This window comes from Mixophyes fleayi, chromosome 2, assembly GCF_038048845.1.
Source record: "Mixophyes fleayi isolate aMixFle1 chromosome 2, aMixFle1.hap1, whole genome shotgun sequence".
Lineage (NCBI taxonomy): Eukaryota > Metazoa > Chordata > Amphibia > Anura > Limnodynastidae > Mixophyes > Mixophyes fleayi.
The window spans coordinates 375,428,780-375,455,600 of NC_134403.1; the positions used below are offsets into that span (position 1 = coordinate 375,428,780).

The 26,821-nt window shown below is 40.2% G+C and overlaps 1 protein-coding gene across 3 annotated transcripts; it reads left to right on the forward strand.

Annotated features, from left to right (window-relative positions):
• The first annotated feature begins 238 nt into the window (after nucleotides 1-238).
• On the forward strand, nucleotides 239-26,002 carry LOC142139677 (signal-regulatory protein beta-1-like). Of its 3 annotated transcripts, XM_075197495.1 has the most exons (5): nucleotides 239-834; nucleotides 7,968-8,120; nucleotides 20,713-21,039; nucleotides 22,359-22,685; nucleotides 23,989-26,002. In XM_075197495.1, the coding sequence occupies exons 2-5, from the start codon at nucleotides 8,081-8,083 to the stop codon at nucleotides 24,102-24,104; spliced, it is 810 nt and encodes a 269-aa protein (XP_075053596.1). In that variant the 5' UTR covers nucleotides 239-834; nucleotides 7,968-8,080; the 3' UTR covers nucleotides 24,105-26,002. The 3 variants fall into 3 exon arrangements, with proteins under 3 accessions (XP_075053596.1, XP_075053595.1, XP_075053597.1); XM_075197494.1 differs by lacking the exon at nucleotides 239-834 and having other exon boundaries at nucleotides 6,401-8,120; XM_075197496.1 differs by lacking the exon at nucleotides 239-834 and having other exon boundaries at nucleotides 6,401-8,120; nucleotides 20,713-21,012.
• The last annotated feature ends 819 nt before the right edge of the window (nucleotides 26,003-26,821 follow it).

Sequence of the window (26,821 nt, forward strand, 5' to 3'; positions counted from 1 at the left end):
TCGACCCTCTTGGGGTCTTCCTCATGACATGCCCAGAAGGGTCAAAATGCATTGCCCCCCGAGAGGGGGGGGTCGTTTGTGCAAAGTTCCGGGGCCCAGGCCTCCGCTGGAGCCAAGTATTTTTGTTTTTAATTACTTTTTTTGGCCCAGTGGGTGGATGCGCGACTGTGGGAGGTTAAGGGGGAGGAGGGGTGTGAAGAAGCTGACTGCTGCTCCCAGCCCACGGACAGTGTGTGACACACCCACTGTGACATCACACACTATGACATCACACACTGTGACATCACACACACTATGACATCACACACTGTGACATCACACACTATGACATCACACACTGTGACATCACACACTATGACATCACACACACTATGACATCACACACACTGTGACATCACACACTGTGACATCACACACACTATGACATCACACACTGTGACATCACACACACTATGACATCACACACTGCGCCACAACCAAGGAGCTCTTAATTTCACCAAACTGAGAGCTTCCCTCCTCAATCTCCAGGATGTCAGCAGCACAATCACAGCAGTGTGCTGGGGGTGTCATAAAGTGTCTGGGGGGGCGTGATAAATGTAATAATTTATTATAATGTATGTATTATATACAACATGATGTGGCTGGGAGGTGACATGATAAATCTAATGTTATATTATAATGTATGTGTTGTATACTGCATGATCTGTGTTATGTACTGTGATCACTTATTGCTCAGTTTTCCATGTTTCATGCACATTTTCCAAACTGTTCCCAACATTCCAGGATCCAGACAAGAATCCAGTACCAGGCTGTGGAAGCTGCAATAACAGATAGGTGAGAGTAACACTGTTATAATACATAACATACGATGTCTAAAGAGGCGCAGCTACACCCATGTTGAACATGCCACAATACTATGTAACAAGTAACATCATCATCGTCTTGTTCCCACTTTATACAAAGTGATTAAATGGGATTTAAGAGATGGAATAAAAGAGAATGTGGTGTTATGTGGCCCTCTAGTGGTTGTGTATGGTTAGAGGTGACCTCTCAGGATAAATCTAGCAGGAAGATCTTAAACACTTTCTCCTACAAGGTAAGGTTCTAATTATATTTTTACTCACTTGTACTTTACTGTTCGTGTCTTTGTTTCATATTAAATTTCTGCTTCCATGTTATCTCAGTCGTTGTCAGTTGATTGATTAATGGAAGAAGCTGATTTAACATCTGTTTCCTTTTCTCACCTTCAGTCATTTGCTTTATTGCAGATACTTTGTGTTTTGTACTTAATATTTTGTAATGCAATTCAAAGAGTGTTCATCATTAACACTCTGAATACAGGGAATATAGTATAGTGTATATGTGTAAATAGGAGATGTAGTTTTAGAAATGTTTGCCAGTGATAGAGCTTTCTGTTGCTTTGCTCAATTAATCACCACAATATCCATTCTGTTATCATCATCTCATGATGGCCGTAACAGGACAAAAGCATGTAAAAAAGATTTATTCTGAGGATAAATAATTTTTTAAATGCAATAATATATTTTTTTACATTTTAAATGAATTCAGTATTTTTTTAAGCTGTGTATTTTATATTTAACAGTGTTACATATATTCCATTATGGTTAATCCTTTATCAGGCCTCAAAGCATGTGCTAAAGTAGTTTAGGGTTCATAAGAGAATTAAAAGTGTTTTGATCTGGGGGCGTGGCTTGACGGCCCTGCTTGCAAAACGGATGTTACATCAGCTCCGCCCTTACAGCTCCAAAATCGTACCGCTCAGAACAGCAAATTTGTCACCCGCTGCCAGACGACATCATCTACAATACGGGGAGCCAACATTTGAAATCTCGTGGCCCTTCATGTTTTCAACCCTTGTAACATTTGGTTTTACGAGTAAGTTTCTTACAGCTATTAAAGTGCTGTACACTAACCCCACCTCCAGGACCGGCCAGGTCTCTAATCCTCTCTATCTTCACCCCACAGGGCTGCCCTCTATCACCATTGCTGTTTGCACTCTGTATTGAACCGTTAGCAGCAGCAATTAGGAACAACATCAACATTTCGGGTATCCAACTAGGATCTATTCAATATAAATAACACTGTTTGCGGACGATGTGCTTTTGACTCCGTCCAACCCCTGGATATCTCTTTGTCCGATATAAGATCAACGGGCCTGATTCATTCAGGAACTTAGGCAAGAAACTGAGTAATTTTCCTTACTTAAGTCAGTATTTCACTTACGTGCTGAATAATAAACTAATTACACTCTCTGCATTGTAACATGGCTTTGTCCAGAAAACTTAAGTAAGAAAACTTACTTAATTTCTTGCCTAAGTTCCTTAATGAATCAGGCCCAATGACATCAAATCGGAGGCCATGGCGTTCTTTGTTTCAACCAAACGCAGAGTTTGTCTGGAGGACTCATTGAAATTTCAATGGCGCCCCCAGGTAATACGATACTTTGGTGTGGTGATAACAAGGCATTACTGAGATCTGTATCGATTTAACTACTCACCCTTGATTAACCGTATTGGTCGAGATCTAAAAAAATGGCAATTCCTATTGGCATTTAAAGATGAAGTAAAGATGCAGTAAAGATGAACATTCTACCATGGCTGCATTATTTGTTTCAGACTCTACCAGTCCGGGTTCCTCCCTCAGCTCTGGCGGCTGACAGCATGTAGTAAATTTATATGGGAAGCAAGAGACCCAGACTCAAACGTGCCACCCTAACAAGCCAGCTGACGAAGGAGGACTTGGTCTACCTCTTCTTTCTAATTATTTCTATGCCACCCAGTTACACCACATGATTTCTTGGCATACTAGGCCAGACTTAAAATAAATGGGTGGATATCGAGAGCGCCATGACCCCGGGGGTCCCGTTGCATTACCTTCCATGGTTGTCTGGGAGTCACAGTCCTGCCTCAGAATATGAATGCCCCACGATCAGATTCACTCAACAGATATGGGACTCTGTGAATAAGCTCTTCAAATGGCCCCATACCCCTCTCCACTAACTCCACTTTGGAATCATCGCCAGTTCCCTCCAGGCAATGGAGAATCCATAATTGAGCTTTGGAAGTCCAGAAAAATAGATAGATTCCTTCACATAATGGGCAAATTTGACCCCCGCACATTTGCGTAGCTATCAGAAAGACAGGGTCTCCCAACATCTTTACACTTCTCATACCTACAAATTCATAGTTTTATTTACTCACAAACACATACTAAAAAACTCAGAAAATTATTGCCCTTTGAGCACAACTGTATTTATGAAGCAGGGTGCAGAGGAAACATATCAATGTTATATCGCTTCCTTCTCAAATTAGATCTACCTCCCTTAGACAGACATGAGGAGGCATGGGAGAGAGACCTAGGGCTAGTTTTGGATGACGAGGGATGGTCGGCAATTTGAAAATGAGTAGCTAAGGTATCTATTTATCTCTCTGTCAGAGTAACTAGATAGATAGATAGATAGGTATGTAGGTAGTTAGGTAAGTTAGATAGCCACTGAGTGTTTAGATAGATCGTTAGTTTAGTTCTTAGATAGATTAGGTAGATTAGTTTAGGTAGATCAGATAGGCAGATAGATTAGATAGGTATTAGATAGGGTCAGTTAAGTCTGTTCTCTGTCAGAATCTGCCCTCAATTCATGCTGTCATTTCTATATTATGCCTCACCTGGCCGGCCTGTTTCTCCTACCTCACTCACCTGGCTCCTCATTATCACCTGCAGTCCATTGGGTCTGCTCTCCTTAAACAGCCGGCTAATCCTCTGCAGGATTGCCGGTAATACGTTTACCTTAGTGTTCTGCTCCCTTATGTTTTCCCTGTTACCTGCTCCTGTTGTTTCCTGCCGGCTTAGTGTATCCCCGTGTACCAGACAGTTTCCGTTCCTGACTACTCTTCATTGGATTTTCCTGTGTATCGACTCGGCTCTGCTTTGACTCTTCTCCTGTGTTGATATCCCGTGTACCAGACCTGATTCTGTTCCTGACGATTCTACTATCTACTCACCAGTTCCAGTCAGTTATCTCCTGGTCCCCGGTAAAGTCGTGCTCCCAGGCATGGCTCCGGCGTGATCTGTAACTCCTCTGCTAATCCTACCTTATACGGAGACGCAGCCACTGCAGCATCTCTGTGCTCAGATTTCTACAATCTTCCTCTGGCTCAGGACTCAATCTTGCCACAGGTACTTTTGACTGTTTACACATATCACTGTGTGCCTATAATTGTAGTTACCCCTGGCAACTGCCTAGCAACTGTTTCTCTCAAATCTCCGTACTCTCACCGGTACTATGGGTTGCAGTTACCCCTGGCAACCGCCTAAGAACTATTTCCCTAAAATCCCCGGACTCTCACCGATACTGTGGGTTGTAGTTACCCTTGGCTACTGCCTACGTTCAGTGCCATCATCTTTACCTATCACTGCAAGTTCCGTTCCTCTCTGGACAAGCACTGGTACAGAGATTGTTGTGTATCAGGGGACTTCTCTATCAGCTGTTACTTTATTTAATCCAGTGGCCACAAGTGATATATCAGTCCTGACACCATCCACTCGGTGTCCCTCCTGGCTCCCTTCTGCACTTCCTACACTTCTTCCTCGTTAACTCTATTCCTGGGTTCTTCCCAGCCAGTGCACATCTCACGACCCTCTGTTTGTCTGCAGCTTAGCCTGTCCCACTAGGGGCAACAGTGAACACCAGACGTTCGGAGCAGACTCCGGGTTTTGCTGTACTGGCTAAGGGGTTCCTAAGACTCGAGATGGTACATGGTCCCAATCAAGATCCACCACATTTTCCCAACTACATCAGACAGGTGTTAGCAAGGCTGCGGGGGACAAGGTACTGACCTCCACATCTGGTGGGAATGTTTCATTATTCAACCACTTTGGGACATTGCATTGACCCTTCTCCATCAACTCACAGATGTTCACTTTCCCAGGGACCCCGCAATATTTTTGCTCAACAAACCTGTTCCCTCCATAAGCAAGTTAACGGATTGTTTGGCACTTCAAATTAGTCAAGCCTGCAAATTATTAATAGCCCGAGCCTGGAAAAAATCACTTCCTCCTACTAAACAGGTTATGGCACATCTCATCCATTGAGTATATTACGGCACTCCATAACGACTCACTCCCTAAATTTCACGAGACATGGACCCCATCATATAGTTTACATGGCTCCCCAGTCCCGGGTAATAAATAAATGAGAAATAATGGCTGCTCCCCACCCCACCCTTCCTCCCCTCTCCCCCACCAACACTTCTTCCTCTCCTTCTCTTCCAAAAACCTTGGCCCAAACCTTTGCTTTTCTTATTTCCAATACAATATCATTAAAAAAACAAACAATTTGTTACGTTTCAATCATTTTACAAGTTATATTGGGGAATTTATATTTCTGTAAATATGTTTTTCTTTTTCTTGTTTGCTGAATATGTTCTGCAATGTTTTTGGTTTTCTTTGTACAAAGTGTAAAAATAAAAAGATTAAAAAAAAGTGTTTTGTTCTGTTTTCATCTTTTGCCTTTTTATATTTAGCAGTGTTATCAGCAGCGATGCCCACACCAGGAGACAACACCGGTTACATGTCCAACGGTCACTCGCCTGCGCACGTATCTGGCTGCAGTGCAGAGGTAGCGCTGCTGGGTTTCTGTGCTCATTAGTTCATAGTTTAGTCATCAAAACATTAACTGAAAGATTATTATGACCATTATAACATTATTTATATAGCACCAGGATACCCTGCAGATCCTTATAACTGTGAGCAAAAACTCAGCACTAACAAAGAGGTCAGAGAGTGCTGCTCACAAGCTTAAAATATAGACTTTGTAAACTCTTCAGGTTGCAGCAAATCAGAGTTCAGTTCTGTCCCAAGAAGGACACCTGTTAACTGTCCCTCATTACTGTGACAATAATATACTTTGGAATATAAACATTTTAATACAGAAAAAATTAAATAATACAATGAACTTTATTCATAGACCATGATTAGTCTATACGCATTCAGAGAGCTTTACGCACACTCCAGGTATTCAGAGGTAAGACGCTCTGATTGGCTATTTGTAGACAGGCCACTTTCAATGTATTTGCGTCCCGGCTCTGCTAGTAGTAGGTTCTCAGCGTATGTCAGAAAATTTTTAATCATATTTCTATTTTGTTATCCTAATAATGACCCCTATCGTCTCTCCTTTAGAATTTCCCCACCACCCAAAACTCCCACCTCTCCTAAGGCCACCCTCACTAAGTGCAACCATGGTGCCCTCGACCCTACCATCTTCTCCTCCTCTCTGGACTCACTTCTTTCCTCCATCACCACTATCTCCTGCCCTGACATGGCTGTCTTTCTTCACCCTTACATCCCGGACTTCACTGTGCCGGCCGTCACTATCAGCCTATGAGGCTCCAAACCACAACCATTCTACTGTCTAGGAAGATGTATTGTGCTCACACGCTGACTTCCTTCACTTCAAATTCATTCTCTCCTCCTATGATTCTGTGCTCTCTCACCTTCTAAAGAACCCTAATACAAAGATTTAATTTTCTCCCAATCCTCCAACCCCTGTCGCATTTTCACCATCTTCCTCCTCTGTTCCCCCCTCCAACTCATGTCATCCCTCACTTTAAATTGACTCTGCTACCTACTTTTCTTCCAAAATAGAATATATTCACCTTGACATCTACTCCCTTCAGGTTCTTTTCCCAATTCCCAACCCCTTTCTCTTCCTTGTTCTCCTTACCCCCATCACTCTGGATGAGGTCCATTCTCTTTTCTTCTCTTTCCCTCCCTCCAGTTGGGCCCTTCACCCTATCCCCTCTCACCTCCTCCAATTTCTCTCTCCTGTTGCCCGCTTCCACATCACTCAACTTCTCAAACTCTCCCTCCCCACTGGTAAATCCCCTTCCTCATTTAAACATGACTGATCTCTCCCATACTTAAAAAATCCTTCCTCAACTCTGTCTCTGTGTTTCTAACTACCGCTTCATCTCTCCTTCCCTTTCGCCTCCAAGCTTCTTGAGCATGTTGTTACAATCATCTCACCACCATCCTGCCTCCTACTCACTCCCAGACCTGCTTCAGTCTGGCTTTGAACCCTCCACTCCACGGAAACTTCCCTCACCAAGGTCACTAATGACCTCCCAACTGCCAAATCTAAGGGTCATTTCTCTCGACTCATCCTTCTAGACTCTATCCCTTGTACTTCAAGTCCACTGGCTGGGTGTCATGCTCGACTTCTACCTCTCCTTCACCCCCACATTCAGTCCCTCTCCCAATCCTGCCCCCATCATAATATCTCCAGGATCAGGCCCTTTCTCACCCTGGATGCAAATAACACTCTCATCCACTTACTTTCATTAATTACTTTGTTCTAACAACCTATGTATTGTGCTGCAGAACCCTTATGCCACCTTATAGATAAGATAATATTACTAATAATAAAATGATGTATTTAGGAGTACAATAAAGATGCAGAGGTTTGGGTGTATTTTTATCTCTACTAAAGGTGTACAATACTGTGTGTGTCTATATTTACTATTAGGTTTGAGGCACTACATGTCGTTGGAGATTAAGTTATTAAATAATAATAATAAATAATAGTCTTCTTAGGGGTATAATATCTAGGTGACACCAGTATTGAGGTGTCACCTAGAACATCATTTCACTTTCTTAGTGTTTTATCTCACAATTCTTTATATTATTCCCGTCACATTTCTCTTTCTATTAATTTTAATATTTCACTTGCATTATTCTCCAAATATAGGCTTTGGACAACCAATTAGCAAATACAAGTTTATTTTAATTGATTAACTAACAATATACACTACCATGTATTAGTGGACTGGAATGCCTTTAGTGTTTTAATTCAAACTTTGGTCTTTAAGATATAAAAGTCTTCTGTTATTGTGTAATGACTGTCACAGCTTGTTGTGTAATGACTGTCACAGCTTGTTGTGTATTGCATACAGCAGTTCTGACCCCTCCACCTGTGGTTTTGTGGCGGTGATGATTGGTGATTGTGAACATGAATCTTCATCCTCTGTAGTCTCCGGCCCTCAGTCACATTTACACATCCGGAGTCATGAAGCTGGTGTTACTGCTGCTCCTATACGTGGCCACGGGTAGGTTACTAGATTTCCTTCTCCATATGCGTAATCATTTCATCCAGGGCTGTAACAAGGAATTATGGTGCCAAAAATTGTTGTTTACACAAAACACTTTTATGGGGAATGGAAAGCAAGAGAGGGAAATAAATCTGGGTACAGCAATGGGCACCAGCTCTGTAAGTGCTTCACCCACCACCAATATTTTCACTGCCACTAATTATGTCTATGCATCGCATTTTTCAGTCATATGGGGGTTATAACTTAAACACCCCCAATGATTTGGCTTCTAATGAGTACAGCAAACTGTGGCATTGTGTACCACAAGGAAACATAGCCAGGAGATGGAAAGTGAGAAACAGACTTTGAAGTACAAGTAAAATGTGTTGCTGTTTGTTGATCTATCTACATTAAAAGTACAAGGGTGGCATCCATATGGTGATGTAATGTGACATGTCTTGTGTCTGCACCAGACCGACTAATGAGCACTCACTAAATAATCATCATCATCATCATTTATTTATATAGCGCCAGCAAATTCCGTAGTGCTTTACAATTGGAAACAAACATTAATAAAACAATACTGGGTGATACATACAGACAGAGAGGTAAGAGAACCCTGCTCACAAGCTTACAATCTAATAAATAATGGTGTGTCTGAGAACCTCCTCTTAGTATACAATAGTGTATTGTTGTTAAAAATGATTTAATAACACAAGATGTAGGGGAATATTTAGCAATGTGATATTGTAATGGAAAATAATAACAAACATCAAAATAAGTGGAGGAGATCTACTGTGGCTCCCAGATAATTATTTATTCTACACGTGTTTATCATACGGGCACCAACCTTCCCTTCCTATCGTCATAGATATATTACATCTGGGGAAACAGCCAGAGTGAGTGTATGTAACTGACAACAGAGGCGGACGCTGGATTAGAGTTCACTGAAAATATTTATGGGGACTTTGTGTTGTGGTTGAATCAACATGGACTATATTGGTCACTATTGTGTGCACCCGAACCTTTGTTTAGTCTCTCTCTCAGGAGGAGTCATTTATAGTTGAAGAGGGACAATTAAGCAATGACTGAATCAAGCTGGACTGCAGGCTAACGGCTGCTTATTAGAAACAAACAAAACGAAACAAAAACTAAACAAACTTGTCTGTCCCTAAAATTGGAGATCCATAAAGTATTACAAAATGAGTTTATATTTAATAAACATTTCTATTGTACATCTATATGTATGTAAGGTGAAATTATATGCTGTAAAATTAATTCATTTTATAAGTCACTCAAGCCCTTTATATTTATGCGAAACAAAAATACATTTAAATAAAACTTATCATTAAATCCAGGTATTAAAATTCCTTGTTATGGTATAATATATCTGAATGCGAATCACACCTAGAATATCTCCTAAATATATATATATATATATATATATATATATATATATATATATATATGATATTCTAGGAGTGATTCACAATCAGGTGTATAACAAGAAGATTTACAAAGAGAGTACCAAATATCTTTCAGAGGAATCTTCTCCTCTTTGATGTTATATTGCACACAGACAATTCTGTTTCTATATATCACCATTTTATTTTAATACTTCACTGGTGATCACGGAACACTATATTGTATATTGGAAACACATTTTACCAATTTGAGAAACAAAATTTTTAATAACAAAAAATTTATTTACTTGAAAAGTGATTTGGAGTCTTAAAACTGACAGTTTAAAATAACGTGCCCCCAACCCTAGAACCCTTATTTTCTTGCCTTTTTGATGAATTATCCACTTACCACAGCTAAAATTAAGGGGTTAAAATTTGCACCCCAGAAATTGTTAAATAATTTTGATTGTTTTATTTATCTCAATAAATTCGCAGGAAACTCAATTCAACGATTCTTCAGATGCCAACAACCCAATTTGTTGATAAAACACCGTACGCCTCTTGTCTCACCGACCCAATCCCCCCACCCCTGGTACCACCATCAATGCTACTATCACTAATCTTATCAAACACAACTTCAAGCAGCTTCACCTCCCACTTTTACCCCATCTAAGACAAAAGTCTGTTTATATATACTGTATGTATTTTATCAACTAATATCACAAGGATTAAACTCTATCTGCTTCCCTAAACATTCTCATAGGGTCAATCATAATACTAATGAAAGGAAGAGCTCAAAGACAATCCTGATTTAGTCCTAAAGGAACCAAACAAGTGTGAGGGGGGCAGTTATTCTCTCCTCTGATCAATACTACAATGAGATTCTTCCTCATACCATGTTTTATCCATAACTACCGAATCCTGAAATATTATATATATTATATTATTATATATTACATCGCATTTTACTACATCATTTTACCCAAATATTATTGTGTGAGAACTGAGCTGATTTGTTTTATTTTTTTATTTTTTTTTCATTATAGTATACATTTTTATTTAATATTATATATAGTATAATATTCATTAGGTAATGAGTGACAGCTAACAGCTGTTATTATTGGGCCAGCACTGAACGCTGATTTGCTACAACCTCAAATCTTTGCAATCTATAGATTGTAAGCTCATGGGCAGTGCCTCTTACCTTATTGTCTTTGTTAATACTCAGCCTTGTCTTATTGCTGCATTGTTCCCAATTATAAACAGCTTCAGAGTTTGCTGGTGCTAAATAAAAATAATAATAATAATATTAATAATAATAATAATAATTATTATTATTATAATCTTTGAGGTTGGTGACTAAACTATGAACTAATGAGCACCTAATGAGCTACCTCTCTCGGTGCACAAGGCGTGTGGCCATTTCACATGTAACTCGTGTGGTTTTCCTGGTGTGGGCAGCTGCAGCCATAAATAACACAACTACATATAAAATAGAGCACAACGCTGTATATCCTTCCCGCTAATGGTCTCAGCACACGCTTTGATGCTTTGAGGTCTGATGAAGAATTAACCCTATGTATGGTACATCGGTATCACTGTTACATATAAAACTCTGTTCAAGAAGAACAGACTCACACACCATACGCAAAATCTAATACATCTGCTATAAATCCTATGGCAGAGAAATTCCCAGCAAAACCTCAGAAAGATCTAATACATTAGTGATAATGCCAGAAAATATAACTTATCTGCCATAATGGTCTGCAAGGTCAAGCCACTGACAATGCCCCCTTAGATGCCCACTAGTATAAAGGACCAGTAAGATGCCCACTATTAGTTATAGCTCTTAACAGCAGTAATGATCAATTAGATGTTCTTAACTTGCCATAATGCCCACCAGAAGGTCCCTTACTTGTCGTTATGGTCACCAGGATGCCCCTTAGCTGCAGTAATGTCCATCAGAATGTCCATTAGTTGGAGAATTGCCCACCATGTTGCCTGTGGTATTAATGCCCACCATGATGCCCCTTTGTTGTACTGTTGCCCACCAGGATGTCCATTAGTTGTAGTATTGTACTTCTGTTAAGCTCTGTCCTCATTGCAGGTGATCAGTTCACAGTCTCTTGCCAGATGGCGCACACTTCCATTATGTAGTAGTAGTATTAGTAAAATTGAAGAAGCTAAATCCTCTGTTATTTCTTTCAAATTAAGAGAGGTAAAATTACCAACTCTAATGTAGAACAGTATTAAAGAGAACTTATAGCAAATAAAAAGAATAGCCATGGGGACCCGCTTCTCCCCGAGCTACGCTAACCTATATATGGGCAGCATTGATGGTGCCCCCCTTGATGACCCCTGGCTTGCCTGACCCACCTTTGCCTGATTCTCCTGTGGATCATCTGGTGCCTCCTGTCACCTGGCTAAACCTGGTAACCTGCATCTGCACTTCCCCATTTGTGCCTGAAATCTAGTGCCTCATGTCTTCTTACTAACCTGGCATTCAGTCTCCTTGTGCCTGTACCTCATCTGTATATGTAACCACTGTCGCTGCTAAACCTGGTAACCTGCATCTGCACTTCCCTATTTGTGCCTGAAATCCAGTGTCTCCTTGTACCTGCGCTACATCTACTATACCTGGGCACCAGTAGCTCCAGTGGTTTAACCAGGTAATCCAGTCTCCTTGTACCTGCACTCCCTCTGTTATACCCGGATGCCAGCATTACCAAGTCTTTAGTTCCTGTTTGATCCAATGTGCCTTTGTACCGTGATCTGATTCTGCCAAATACATTCTGGTTGCTCACTACCTGCTACCGTGAGCTTTCCGCTCCATCAGACTAGTGCCAGACTATTCTGCATTAACCCCTGCCTGTCTGACTCTGAGTTCTACAATATATCTTACCAGCATTACCTGTTGTTCCTATGGACTTGTGATGCTTCTTTTAACAGTGACTGCATTACCTGTGTGACCTGTGTTCAAAATAAAGACACTTCGCTAACAGTAACTACCAATACTTTACATTGCTTTCAGATTTAACACTTCCCATAATATTCCGCTCCTAGAGGTTATAGGTATTGAACACAATAGATTCACAATGTGGAGGTGACAGGTTGAAATGCTTTGGATTCATTGTCTGAATACACTGAACCTGAAAGGGAGACCAGCAACTGAAGAACTAAAGGGAGACCAGTAAGAAGGAGGTTGCCAAAGACCAGACGAGAGAGGACAAGCTAGTGGATTAGGGTCTTAGCTGCCTCCAGGGTGAGAAAGGCTCTAATCCTGGAGATGTTTTGATGGTGAATGTGGCAAGATTGGGAGAGGGATTGAATTTAGGAAGTGAAGAGAGGGAAGAGTGTAGGATAACTCCTAGGCAGGGAACTTGGGCGACAGAGAAAAGGTCAATGTTGTCAATGGATACAGAATTGAGGGGAGGTGAGGGGACTTTTGGGGGGTTGGAACAGGATAATTTCAGTTTTAGAAATGTTCAATTTAAGGAAGCAGTAGGACATCCAAGAAGAGATAGCAGAAAGGCAGCAGGGGGCACGGGCGCAAAGAGAGGAAAGGGGTCAGGAGAGGAGATGTAGATTTGGATATCATCGTCATATAGATGACACTAGAAACTTGATTAGATCGCCAAGGGAGGAAGTGGAGGTGGAGAAAAAAAGTGGGTCAAGAACATACCCCTAGGGAAATTAGATAGGTACCAGAAGTTGGGGAGAGAAAAAATCAAGGTTAGAGATTGAGGATGCGCTGTCAGAAAAGTATGAGGAAAGCCCGACGAGGACAGTGTCACGTAGGCCAAAGGAGTGTAGGATTAACAGGAGGAGAGGGTGGTCCATGATGTAAAAAGCAGCACAGAGGTCCAAGAGGATTAGTAAAGAGTAACGAACCTTAGATTTGGCAACAAGTGACCTTGGTGAAGGCAGTTTCAGTGAAGTACAGGGGACGAGGAGGGAATGGGAGGAAAGGAAGGCGATAAGGCAGTTGTAGACAATCTGCTCAAGGAGTTTTGATGCAAAAGGAAGGAGAGAGATGGGGCAGTAATTGGAGAGAGAAAAAGGGTCAAGGGATTGTTTTTTGAGTATAGGAGAGACTAGTTTGTTCTTGAACAATGATGAGAAGGTGCCTGAATCAAGGGACTAGTTGAAAAGATGGGCAAGATGGGAACAGGTGTAAGGGGAGAGGGAATAGAGAATGAGGGAAGGGGTAGGGTTAATGTGGCAGACAGAGGGGTGGAGGAAATGAGAATGGACCTAACATCATCCCCAGAGATGGGTAAGAAGGAGGGCAGGGTTGGCAAGCTAGAGAGTGGGCAACAAAGGGGAGACATGAGGGGAAATGGTAGGCCAAAGGAGCCAGATGGGTGGGGGTGATATCCTGATAGATGGAGTCAATTTTAGATGTGAAATGGGTGGTGAAGTTGAGCAAAAGCACTGGACAGGTAATCTCTCGAAAATTGTAGATTTTTAGTTACAGAGTCATGTTGCCTCTCTGCAATCTTACATCTATGATTCAATGTGTATTGTAAATATTATCCAAGGTTTACAATGAAAAGAGTTGAATGGGTTTTTATCCCGAGTTGTTCAAGATTTGTATACTCATAATCCACATGATTCTGGGGTAGAAGTAGTTAAAAATGTCTCCTAGGATATGGGAGGATCTTAGAGAGAAACATGAATTTATACTTGGTGCAGTCACTATTCATTTGACACATCATTATTTTCCATTTGATCCATGATACTACATACAGTTGTGGGAATGGTCATGGGCACTAGGTTTGCCCCCAGCATTTTAATTTATACGTGTGCCAGTTTGAGCATAATTTCATTTGGTATGGACCGTACCAGCTGAACCTAGTGTTCTATGGCTGTTATATTTAATTTTAAGTTTACTCACTCTTTTAGCCACAATGGGGAGAATTTCCTTGATCTTTCTCTCTCTGACTGTACCTGAGATAGCAGATAAAACATAAGATATTCCCAAGAGCCAACTTAATAGAATAAGATGAAATCACACTCAGAATGCAAATTTTGAAAGCCGAGTTAAAATTTTCCTAAGAGAGTTTGAAAAAAGAGGATATCCGGGGCGTTACATAATGAAGCATTTGCACAAATAATGTAAATTGACAGAGAATTATTGCTGGAACTAAAAAGAAACCACAATATGACAAATTTACTGATAAGTATATACCATATATATCAAAATTCAATAATAAATTTCTGCAGAGTAGAAATAAACTTAATATAAATTATAACATTTTGAAACAAGATCCAACTCTTAATAATGTATAATGTAAAATAAATTAGTTATTTCAAAAACAAAAATGATCAGTTTAAAAAAATACTTTAACACCTAGCTTTCTGGGGAAAAAAACTATATATAAACAAAACTAAACTACCTGGCTTCCTTTAAAAAAAACATACTGGTAGGTTAATTGGCTGCTAACAAATTGACCCTAGTCTGTCTGTCTGCGTGTGTGTTAGGGAATTTAGACTGTAAGCCCCAAAGGGGCAGAGACTGATGTGAGCGAGTTCTCTGTACAGCGCTGCGGAATTAGTGGTGCTATATAAATAAATGGTGGTGATGATGATGATGATGATGAAGATGTGCAAGTGCAATAAGACAAGATGTTGACCTGTGATTATATTTCCAATAAGATTTTTGAAGTTGTGACAGACATGAGACTTAAAGTAAAAGAGTTCATCAATTGTAATACAACATTTGTGGTCTGCACTATGTAGGGATGACAACAAGGACACTTATAACTTGATTCAGAGAACATAAGTTAAATATAAATTGCATAGTGTCTCTAGTCACTTTTCTATGGGGCACACTGGAGATCTAAATAGTTTGGTTATTACTGGAGTATAATGTGTGGTCAGTACAGATTGTGGTGTTGATAGGTTCAGGACACAGTGTAAAAGGAGCTGCTTCATTGTGTCCTCAAATCTATAACAGGGAATAGGATATGGGAATCTGAAATCTCAACAGTTATATATTTTATGTTTCTGGCCCTATAATTTTAGTATAGACTGTGTATAACTAAGCTACAATATAATGCAGGATGAGGGAGACACGAAGTTGGAAAAAATACAAATGAAGATAAGGTGATGTATATAGTATATATATATATATATATATATATATATATATATATATATATATATATATATATCGCTTCCATCCTTTTTATATAATACAATTATTTAGGTATTCTCCTTACTTATGTATTTTAAATACAATTTATGATAAAGTTATAGTAACATTATAGTACTGCCTAATAAATGTATTAACTGAATATAAGTCCACTTTAAGGTCATTGGACAGTTGTTTGCAAAACTATCATGCTGATTCAATGTTGATATATGTATTATAAAAGGCACTGGCATTATTTTAAACATGTATGATTGGTTGTCTATGATATATATGTGGAAAATGTAATAATGATGTGTCTGTTTATTTAGCTATGGTATTACGCGTGGAGGATAAGCCTGTAAAACAATGCTGGTGGTTACCGATTGGTGACAGATTTACATAGTAACAATTGTATTGTTTGCCTCCTTCTACAAAGGACCTGGAAATAGCTACTGTGGCACTCTTTAATAATGGCTTAAATAAGGAGATGAAACGCGCCAGAAACTAGGACTCGCTACTTCTATATACTAATCCTGACATACCAAGCTACACATATGGACAGGAAAAGAAGGGGTATTGGGGAAAGGGAAAGAGCTCTGCAACAAGGAATTACCTACCTCACTAATAAACTAATTATATTATATGTGTTGGGAGGGGTGCTAGCGTCAAGGTTCGTAGTTATTCAAAAAGGGAAAGAAGTTGTAACCAATTAAGCCCTCCAGGTAAATACGTCATATTACATTGATACATTAATACATGAAACTTTATTGGTTATATTAAAAACAAAAGTGAGTGTTCAACCAGAATGATACATGGGCGAAATATTAAAATTTAAAGTGTTGAGATAGAGAGAATTTAAAATAAAACACACCGGTTGTAGGGCTGACTAAAGTATAAGGTGTCCTAAAAATCTGAATAAACTGTGATAAGTACCTAATTATCCAATAGTGCCTCAGTGGCAGATTATCTCATTTGGACAGAAAGAGACCATCCATACACGTCCCCAAATGGTGATGGTATCTCTCATAGAGTTCAAAATTGTCTTCCGGAAATCTTAAGTTATTATATATGTGGAAACAATATAACACTATTTAAATAGCAGATTTCAAAACCTGTGAATGACCTCTAGATGGCAGTATGAGTTAGTGTATTCAATGTTTCTGGCATAGTCGGAGGTGTGTGTCCTGATATATCAAACACCATTATTAGATGGTATTGGATGGTGTGTATCATATAAACAGTATATTGTTATTGCTAACTCTTTTATTGCTGACTGTTAGTACAATAAGTCCTTGTACAAGAAACACTCATAACCCAGATTACTGCTTCTTAGATAATATGTGTCACTTGGACACCTAATTGCACTATACTGGCTGCTAATAAAGAGGGTCACAGTCATGCAGGATTAAGATACCAAGCTGCACCACAGAGATTGTAGTAGTGTCTGGGGCAACGGAGCTTAATATTCATCATTACATTCAAAAACCAAAAAACAGAATAAATACAGAAAAGTAAAGGACAAGAGAAATAGTAGAATCAGTATAATTAATACAAGTGACTATAGAGAAAGCAACTACATCAGAAGACACAACTAGCATAAAGGAAACACTACAAGCGGATGAGGAGATACGAGGAAGAGAGTTAACATTAAGGGGATTAGGGTAGTAAATGGAGACAAAAGAGGTGGAGTGAATTGGGCCGATGGAGTACGAGCAGGGAATTGTCTTAGGATGGGGCCAGGTAAGTAAGGGTGAAAAGGTGAGTTTTGAGGGAGCATTTGAAAGATTTGAGGTTGGGGCGAGTCTGATTGTTCGGGGCAGGGAGTTCCAAATGTGCAGAGCAGCGCAGACAAAGTCCAGAAGCCGTGAGTGTAGGGTGGTGATTGGTGAGGAGTGGCGGTGGTTCATTGACAGAATGTAATAGGCGAGTAGGGGAGTATTTCTGGACAAGGTTGGAGATTTAGGATGGGGGGGTGTTAGAGGTCATTATAAGAGTGGGAAAGCAATTAGCATTGGGGAGGGAATATGGAGCCAATGGAGAGGTATAGCGGAAGAGGAACGTTGGGAGAGGAAGATTAATCCCGATGCCGCATTCAGTACAGATTTCAGGGGGGGCAGACATTTGTCAGGTAAGACAGTGAGGAGAAAATTGTAATAATCAAGGCTGGAGATGACAAGAGCATGGATGATGGTCTGAGTGGATTCTAGGGATTGGAAAGGACAAATATTACCAAAGACACAGACTGCCAGATAGAATGGTAATTGAAAGACCAGCTCGCAGTTGACTGTGCAACTTGGACTCTACGGGCCTGATTCATTGAGGAACTTAGGCAAGAAATTTCTTACTTAAATCTCCTGGGCAAAGTACTCCTATCTGGGGGGCTAAGAAATTTAAGAAGTTGAATACAGTGAAGAGGGCCAGGGAGTGGTCTCGGTTGGGTGTGGTGTCGGTAGGTCAGCTTTATGATACAAATGTACTTAAATCCTTCGAACAGTTGGTTGGGGAATTCTCTGTACCCAGAACAATGTTTTATTCTTACCTTCAGTTACGACACGCCCTAAACACACAATTTAAAGGGGAGACTTTGGTGTTTGGGGTGGATCCACTGAGGAAACAATTACAGGCCTTGGGTTATAGAGGTCTGATCTCACGAATGTATTCATGTCTTCTGTATGAATCCACTGCAGATGATTTGGATGGTTTGAGGAATCAGTGGGAAATAGATATTGGCCCTTTATCAGACAAGGAGTGGGAAATGGTTACAGACAGTACTAAAGGTTATACTTCATCATTAAAATTTCAACAAATACAGGTGTTTATCTTACACAGGGCCTACTTTACCCCTATTAGATTGGTAAAATTTCGCCCGGATGCTACCCCTAACTGTCCGAAATGCAATTCGATCAATGCTAACTTTTGGCACCTTCTATGGGAGTGTTCATGTATACAAATCTTCTGGCGAAGGATCAGGAGATGTATTCAGGTTACTGGAATTGAAGTGTCTCTTAGTTCACCGGCCACTTGTCTCTTTGGGCTCCGATTGAAGGGGAAAGTTAATAAACTGACAAAAATGTACATTTCACAGTTATTGATGTTGGCTAAGGTCTGTATAGCGAGGCTGTGGTTGGCCCCGACGAGTCCCACGGTTAAAAATTGGAAGGCACTGGTCAATACCACCATAAGGCACGAGAGATTTGTTTATACTAGCAGACAGGCTCTGAAGGAATTTAAGAATATATGGTACAGATGGTTAAAGTCTCCATTCTATCCTATGTCATCTAGTACAGATGCTCTATCTACTTAAATGTATGGCTACCGCAGTTCTTATAATAAGTATCTGAGTCCATGTAATAAACCCTGCATGTGTAACATACTTATGTATAAGCATTTACCATGTATGATCCTGAATGAATATAGCACATTTATTATTATTATGCTTTAATGTAATCTTGTAAATTCCGTCATTTAATTCTGATATGTATGCGATTGTTTTTCTTTTCTTTTTGTTGTTTAGTATGTTTATATCTTAAAAAATTTCAATAAAAATACTGGATTTAAAAAAAAAAAATCTCCTGGGCAAAACCATGTTACAATGCAAGGGGTGAAAATTAGTTTTATATTTTGTACATAAATTAAATACTGACTGTTTTTTCATGAAACACACAAATACTTGATAGCTTATTTATACACTGACATTTAAAGTTGATATTTGTGGATTACATGAAAAAACAGTCAGTATAACTCGCTGCCCAGGTGACCCAGGCAATGTGTTGCTGACAGCTCATTGTACCAGGCTGGGGTGTGCTGTTCCTAAATTAATATATTTAATTGGATATAATTTCATATATAGTTTTATTATATGTATAAATGGTAAGTGTCATATGTGTTTATTTTAGATTAATTTATATTGTTTTACTTCCCAAATAGGTTATATTATTAAGTCCTATGTGATTTCTATTGTACTAACTATAGTTGTTTAGTCTAATACACCATGAAAGTTCCCCATCTAGTCCCTTGTTCTTGATGTTCTTTCCTCCCTCTCCTTCCCTACTCTACCTCTGTCTATTATGTATTATTATTATTATTATTATTATTATTATTATTATTATATTCCTCTCTCTCAGCAGAATAGTAAAAGGACTCTCTGGGGCAGATTCAATTAACCGCGGCAATAATCTGCAGGAATTACTGTGGCATCGGTAATAATCTGCAGGAATTACAATGGCATCGGTAATAATCTGCAGGAATCACTGTGGCATCGGTAATAATCTGCAGGAATTACTGTGGCATCTGTAATAATCTGCAGGAATTACTGTGGCATCTGTAATAATCTGCAGGAATTACTGTGGCATCGGTAATAATCTGCAGGAATTACTGTGGCATCGGTAATAATCTGCAGGGATTACCGTGGCATCGGTAATAATCTGCAGGGATTACCGTGGCATCGGTAATAATCTGCAGGGATTACCGTGGCATCGGTAATAATCTGCAGGAATTATTGTGGCATCGGTAATAATCTGCAGCTGTGTTGTTCTAAAGAACAACACGACTGTATAATCCAAATCCCGGGGTTATTAACATTTTCGCTCCAGTGTCAGATAGTCCCAGATATCAGATCTCTAATAACAAATGTCCGTGTGCTGATGCGTTTCTCCGTCATATAAAATGGTTTAATCAGAGGAATTAGGTCAATTAAATCTCCAAACATCCTGGACGATGTTTGTAAAGAATTATATTCCCAGCAGAATTGAAGATTCATTTGTACCCTTTAAAAAGAGGGTTATGAATTTATGTAACTGATTTTAGGATTTTGTTCATAAATTTGTTCAGTTAATCAATTATTACTATCTTTGGACAAGTTTTATATTGTTCATTCTATTTGTGTACACATTGACCCTTTATTATATGTTAATCTATTTAATTATTTTTGATGCTGTTTATGTGACTCTTAGCGCTTGATATAGTGTTTGTGTTTCTTGTATACGGATACAGGATTAGTGGACTGAGGTCCAGGCATTGATGCTGTTTATGTGACTCTTAGCGCTTGATATAGTGTTTGTGTTTCTTGCAGGTGAGGCTGAGGTCAGGAGCCAACAGATACCTCCATCTCTTGTCCTCAGTAAGGGTCAGATGGCTACAATGACGTGTACAATAACTGATGATGGAATCCAGGGGCCGTCGTCATATTCATGGAGCTTACATGGTTCTCCAAAGGAGGTTGTACTGAAGAATAACCCCCGATTTAAAGTTATTAATCATCCTGACCGAGTATCCAGTTCTCTTATCATCTCATCCGTCACCCCCATGGACAGTGGCCTCTACCTGTGCTCGGGCACCATGTTAAATGGTTCTGATCAGATCAAACACCCAGGTAATGGGACACACCTATCTGTGACAGGTAGGTGTCTATATAACACTGTGTGTACCTACCTCCTCAGCCAGAGCAGTGTAATCCTTCTTACCCAGTGCAGCGAGGAGTTGTGAATGCTGCGATATGATATTTACATGACTACAAAATTATTATACATGTCACGGTATATTGTATGTTATTAAGCCCTTTTATAAGACGTATATGTTAGATACTGGGTCTACTTGGCCCAATTATACCCACTTCACACTGGTTGACGACCCAGGAGTGCCTTAGTATACCAGGGAATCCTACCCAGTAACTTCTAGGGTTCCTATAGTCACTCAGGCAAATGCAGTTAGAAAGGTATAAAATAATCACTAGAATTCTAAATACATAAACAATAAATAAATGCCAGCCAGGTTTACCACAATATCTGTCCCTTACCCCACTAGTTTAAGGAGCTTCAGTCACCTATATGTCCTGACTTGCTGAATCCTGGCTGCTTGGTCTGACAATCTCTCCACTACCAGGGAGCCCTTGGTCTCTCTGGCCCACCGAGTAACAAGACCCAATAAGTTCTTCTTAGCTGCAGATGTCCCAGCAGGATGCTCAGTCCAGGGGAGCCCAGACTTCAACACTAGAGATCTTACCAGACTCAAAGCAAAAAGACCAACAGCCTCCCCTGGTTCACACTCTGTCCTCTATACCCTGTAGATTTCCCAGGCTCCAGGGGCTGGGTCAGGCCTTAGATAGTGGGATCCTCTGAGAGTGGCTGTCTGTTAATAAGGGCTGTCCCTTCTCACCCTAATACATCCCTTGGTCTCCTGCTGGGCTGACACCAAGGTGTCTGGCTGAGTACAACCTGAGACAATAGGGACATACTCAGGTTAATTAATGAGCAAGGCCAAGATGATTAAGTGACACTCCCAGTATTAACCCCTTACAACCTTTATCAGCCAGAACTAGCTTCCAGCTGATCAGGACTTCCTGTAGAGAAAGGAGGGGGAGAATGAATGCAGCTACAGCTCCCTCCCTTGTCTACTGGAACTGGACCCCACCTGATCCCCACCCATAACCCACCTGGCTTCAATTTAAGAACAATGTAAGAGAAATCTCCTGTGTTATCCCCTTCATAAATTAAGTGAAGTCCTGCGTTTCTAAGGAGAAAACAACTTTTTTATCTGAATTATTGGGCTATCGCAGTCTGTTAAGTAACCCCTATGCCATAAAGAAAAAACTCACACTAGGCTTCTGTATTTTAAAATACAGACTTCACCATACATCTGTCACCGATTCTGCTCTGTTTGTTCACACGTCGCCTAATAACTCTTTATAAGATATATTTACTCTCTGCTATCGGTTTCCAGCGGAACCAGTTGTGAGCATAAGGCTGGGAGTGATGGAGCTGGGACGGCAGCTACTTACCTGTAAGGTCAGTGGCTTTTATCCACCGATGATAAACATCTCCTACAGTGTATCCATGAAGACGCTGATGTCAGAGGACATCATCAATAAGAACATGGATGGGACCTATACCAAGACTTGCACCATAGAGATTACAAGGGATGAGCTGGACTCTGCAATCATGGATGATGGAGTAACATGCAACATAGAGCACAGCTCACTGAGCCACCCTATCTCTTTCTCACTGAGCCCCCAAAACAAGAGACCAGGGGCCGAAACCTGTGCTTCAGGTAAGATGTTAGACATCCATATTATACAGCATGGTGCTACTCAACTCATAAACAATGTCACCAAAATGACTATAAAAGGAAAGAGATGAACAGAGGTCTTTCCTGTTCACAAACATGTATATAACTGTGAATAATCACACACAAATATACAGACTGATTACAAAACATATCAGGTAAATTCAGTAATAAAACACACTAATTACAAGAGGAATAATTTGACTATAAGGCTACACTTATTAAAAAGTTATCATAAAAATCCTGAAGTACAAGGATACAGCCTCCCCTTATTACACAGCAAGTAAAGTGACTATGAGCATTAATATCTACATAAAGCAGTGTATAACGGTGCTGGATAATACACAATATAACTGGATTGCTTATACCTCATTCAACCTGTCCAGTATGATGTGTCTTTTATCCGTCAGAGAAAGCACCAATTGCTAAAGGGGGTGGTGATTCCTGGAGGTGGCAGGTTTGGGGGTTGCAGAGCGTAGTGAGGCTATTACCATCATGACCATACCCACTGCTGTGCAATGACTCATGGGAGGGAGGACTGATCTTCTGGGAGAATCCTCACTATTCAAGAGTCTCCCGGACATTCCATGAGAGAAGACAAGTATGACCCAGGGTCAAGGGTTCTCATTTTGTACATATACCCCACAGCCTGTGTTTATCATACTGCAAACTGTCACCCAGACTGCCCCGGCCGTGCAATTTACCATTATGGGACCTGCACTTCCTGGGGATAAATTAATGTACAGTTTTCTCATTGTTTTGTGTATTGGTTGTGCTTAGAAGGACATGGACAGCACATCTAGGCACCCACACTAGGCAGCACAGTGGCCTAGTGGTTAGCACTTCTGCCTCACAGCACTGGGGTCATGAGTTCGATTCCCGACCATGGCCTTATCTGTGAGGAGTTTGTATGTTCTCCCTGTGTTTGTGTGGATTTCCTCTGGGTGCTCCGGTTTCCTCCCACACTCCAAAAACATACTGGTAGGTTAATTGGCTGCAATCAAAATTGACCCTAGTCTCTCTCTCTCTGTCTGTCTGTGTGTGTCTATAGTAGGGAATTTAGACTGTAAGCTCCAATGGGGCAGGGATGATGTGAGTGAGTTCTCTGTTCAGCGCTGCAGAATTAGTGGCGCTATATAAATAAATGATGATGATGATGATGATGATGGACCTGTTCCTCAGACTCTGCAGGATATTATAACTCCATCCACTGTCAGTACCTTTAATGCTGAATATGTGGGTTGTGTAATAGATGAGTGACGGGCAGTTTCTTGTGTCTTCCATACAGATATGTTGTACCTTCAGATCCTTCCTGTACGAGTCCTGTTGGTCACTCTGCTAGTATTCAGCTTAATCATCTTCAAAGTGATCCTGCACCTGACCTACAGTATCTCCCCAGTATGACATATACGTGGGGCCACCACACATACAGAGGAGGGCTGGAGAGCGATAAGTAACAGTTACCACTTGGTAAAGCTTTCGTCGTGACAGCAGAATATTGTTCAGCTGCTGCAGCGATAACATTATTATATCTGTGCAAAAGTAGTGAGCAGCAATAAGTAATAATAATGAGACAAATTATATATTTTATAAAAATGTTTTTTTATGCCAGAATAATAGATGAAACATGATTCCACTCCAAACATATACTAGTAGGTTAATTGGCTGCTATTAAATTGATCTTAGTCTCTCTCGGTCTGTGTGTGTATGTTAGGAGAGATAGATTGTAAGCTCAAATGGGGCAGGGACTGATGTGAGTGAGTTTACACTGCACATCCATCGTTACTTTCATTATTATCATCTTATCTCTTATCTTCATGATCCTATCTCCATCGTCACCCTTATCAGTCTTATCCCTCTGATGAAGTTGTGCCACTCATAATGAAACGCGTTAGGCTGTGTTTATGCTTCGCATGGGACTGTATTAGTGCTCCTGGGGACTCACACAAGTTGCTTCAAATTGGATTGAGGCTTAGGGACAGCTGCCGGACGTTTTGCAAGTATTTGTTGCTAATTTGAGCCTTATCCCATTTTCCCGCATTATATCTCATTAATACTCTGTTTTATTACATATGTATGTATTAAGATGTAACCGTCAGTCAGGACGGTTGTTCCCCAAAGGATTTACTTTACTAGCTACAACCTTTTATCAGCGTTTGACACATCTGTACTTTGCTGTCAGCGCTAGATTGCAGCACTCTGGAATATACTGTTTTATGTATGTTTATCTTGAATTTTTATGCTATTGTTGCCCGTTAAAGTGATTATTTCTACGATTCAGAGATTTTTATTTTTTTTAAATCTGTATAATAACTTTCTGTATACTTTGTGAATACTGACTTATAACACCGTTTTTCTGTTCTCTTTTTGGTGTTATCTTTACCCCAACCACTACCTCATACATTGTGTGAGCATCCATGGTCATTTATGGATAACTTATTAATAAAATAGCACCAGAGCTTAGTTGCATGACTACAGGGCAGTAATTACAAAACATCAGATCCCAAGTGTGACAAAAATCTGTAGCTCGTCCTATTTCAGGCTGGTGCAGACCATAAGAAGGTGCAGTCATGTCCACTGACCTCTCCTGTCAGGTCCAGGGATTCCGTTCACGATGGAACTCACTGTAAACATCAGGTGAGCGGCTTTTCTGGATTTTCATGACTGGGGTCATGTGACCCCAAATCTAGGTGCCGGCTTTTCATAATTGTAACTGCTATTTAAATCTGAAATCCCTGAGGAAGCCCAGTTACATACCACTGGCAAAATGGGTTGGATTGACCTATATTTCATTTCCATTCTTATTTATAGATTAAATTTTTTTTTATTATTAATTATTTTTTTATATTATTTTTTATTTCCCAATATTCATTCACTCTCACAATACCATTCAATATTCTGCTCAATTACAACAACTGCGGGTCATATCCTCTGCATTACAAGTACTTTTTCAGAATACCGGAAGAGTCGCACTCAGCGTCTGGGTGATCGTAGCGCGTATGCGCCACTCCTCTAATACACCTCATAGCGGGACCGACGAAAACATCTACCCGGATCAGGGCGAGTAATTGGATTCCCGATTTGCATGAGAAGGACACCCCTAGCTGACGGAACTACGACTCTACACAATTGTGAGTTTTCTAATGTACTTTAATGGTTCTCCAAACACATAAACTGGACACGTTTGGAATCAGATAGACTTTGTCATTGCTTTTCTAACATCATTCACAGTATTGGAGCCATAAGAACCATAATTGCTCTTGGACATCTCTGCAACCAGTACAAGATATACTTGGTTGCAGCTGAATGTACATTTGCTCCTTGTTATATCTGCAACCAATACAGGACTTACCTTGCTGTAGCTGAATATTAAACACCTTCATCATCATCATCATCACCATTAATTTATATAGCACCACTGATTCCGCAGCGCTGTACAGAGAACTCATTCACATCAGTCCCTGCCCCATTGAGCTTACAGTCTACATTCCCTAACACACACACAGACACAGAGAGAGAGAGAGAGAGAGACTAGGGCAGTGTTGGCTAACCTGTGACACTCCAGGTGTTATGAAACTACAAGTCCCAGCATGCTTTGCCAATATATATCAGCTTTTTGCTAGAAGGGTATTCTGGGACTTGTAGTTTTTACAACACCTGGAGTGTCACAGGTTAGCCAACACTGGACTAGGGTCAAGTTTGATAGCAGCCAATTAACCTACTAGTATATTTTTTTGGAGTGTGGGAGGAAACCGAAGCACCCGGAGGAAACCCACGCAAACACGGGGAGAACATACAAACTCCACACAGATAAGGCCATGGTCGGGAATTGAACTCATGACCCCAGTGCTGAGAGGCAGAAGTGCTAACCACTGAGCCACCGTGCACCTTGCATGTTTCAATATTTTTCCTCATCATTGTTATTATTGTTCTGGCCAGAACCTGTTAATGACATATTATGTAATAAAACGTACAATTTTGGTATTTAACCTTTCAAAGCTTTATGTACATATTGCCCTGCGCCCAGGTACATAACCCAATTTTGCTATTTAAATCTGCTCTGAACACTGTGACGGTGTCAGAGCAACAGGCTTCTCTACCATAGTGTCTGGCTCCCTTGT

Excerpts from the sequence above, each read along its gene's own strand:
- LOC142139677 (XM_075197495.1), top strand. The coding sequence starts at position 8,081 with ATGAAGCTGGTGTTACTGCTGCTCCTATACGTGGCCACGG. Across the intron at positions 21,040-22,358 it reads GACACACCTATCTGTGACAG|CGGAACCAGTTGTGAGCATA; the intron begins GTAGGTGTCTAT and ends ATCGGTTTCCAG. Across the intron at positions 22,686-23,988 it reads GGCCGAAACCTGTGCTTCAG|ATATGTTGTACCTTCAGATC; the intron begins GTAAGATGTTAG and ends TCTTCCATACAG.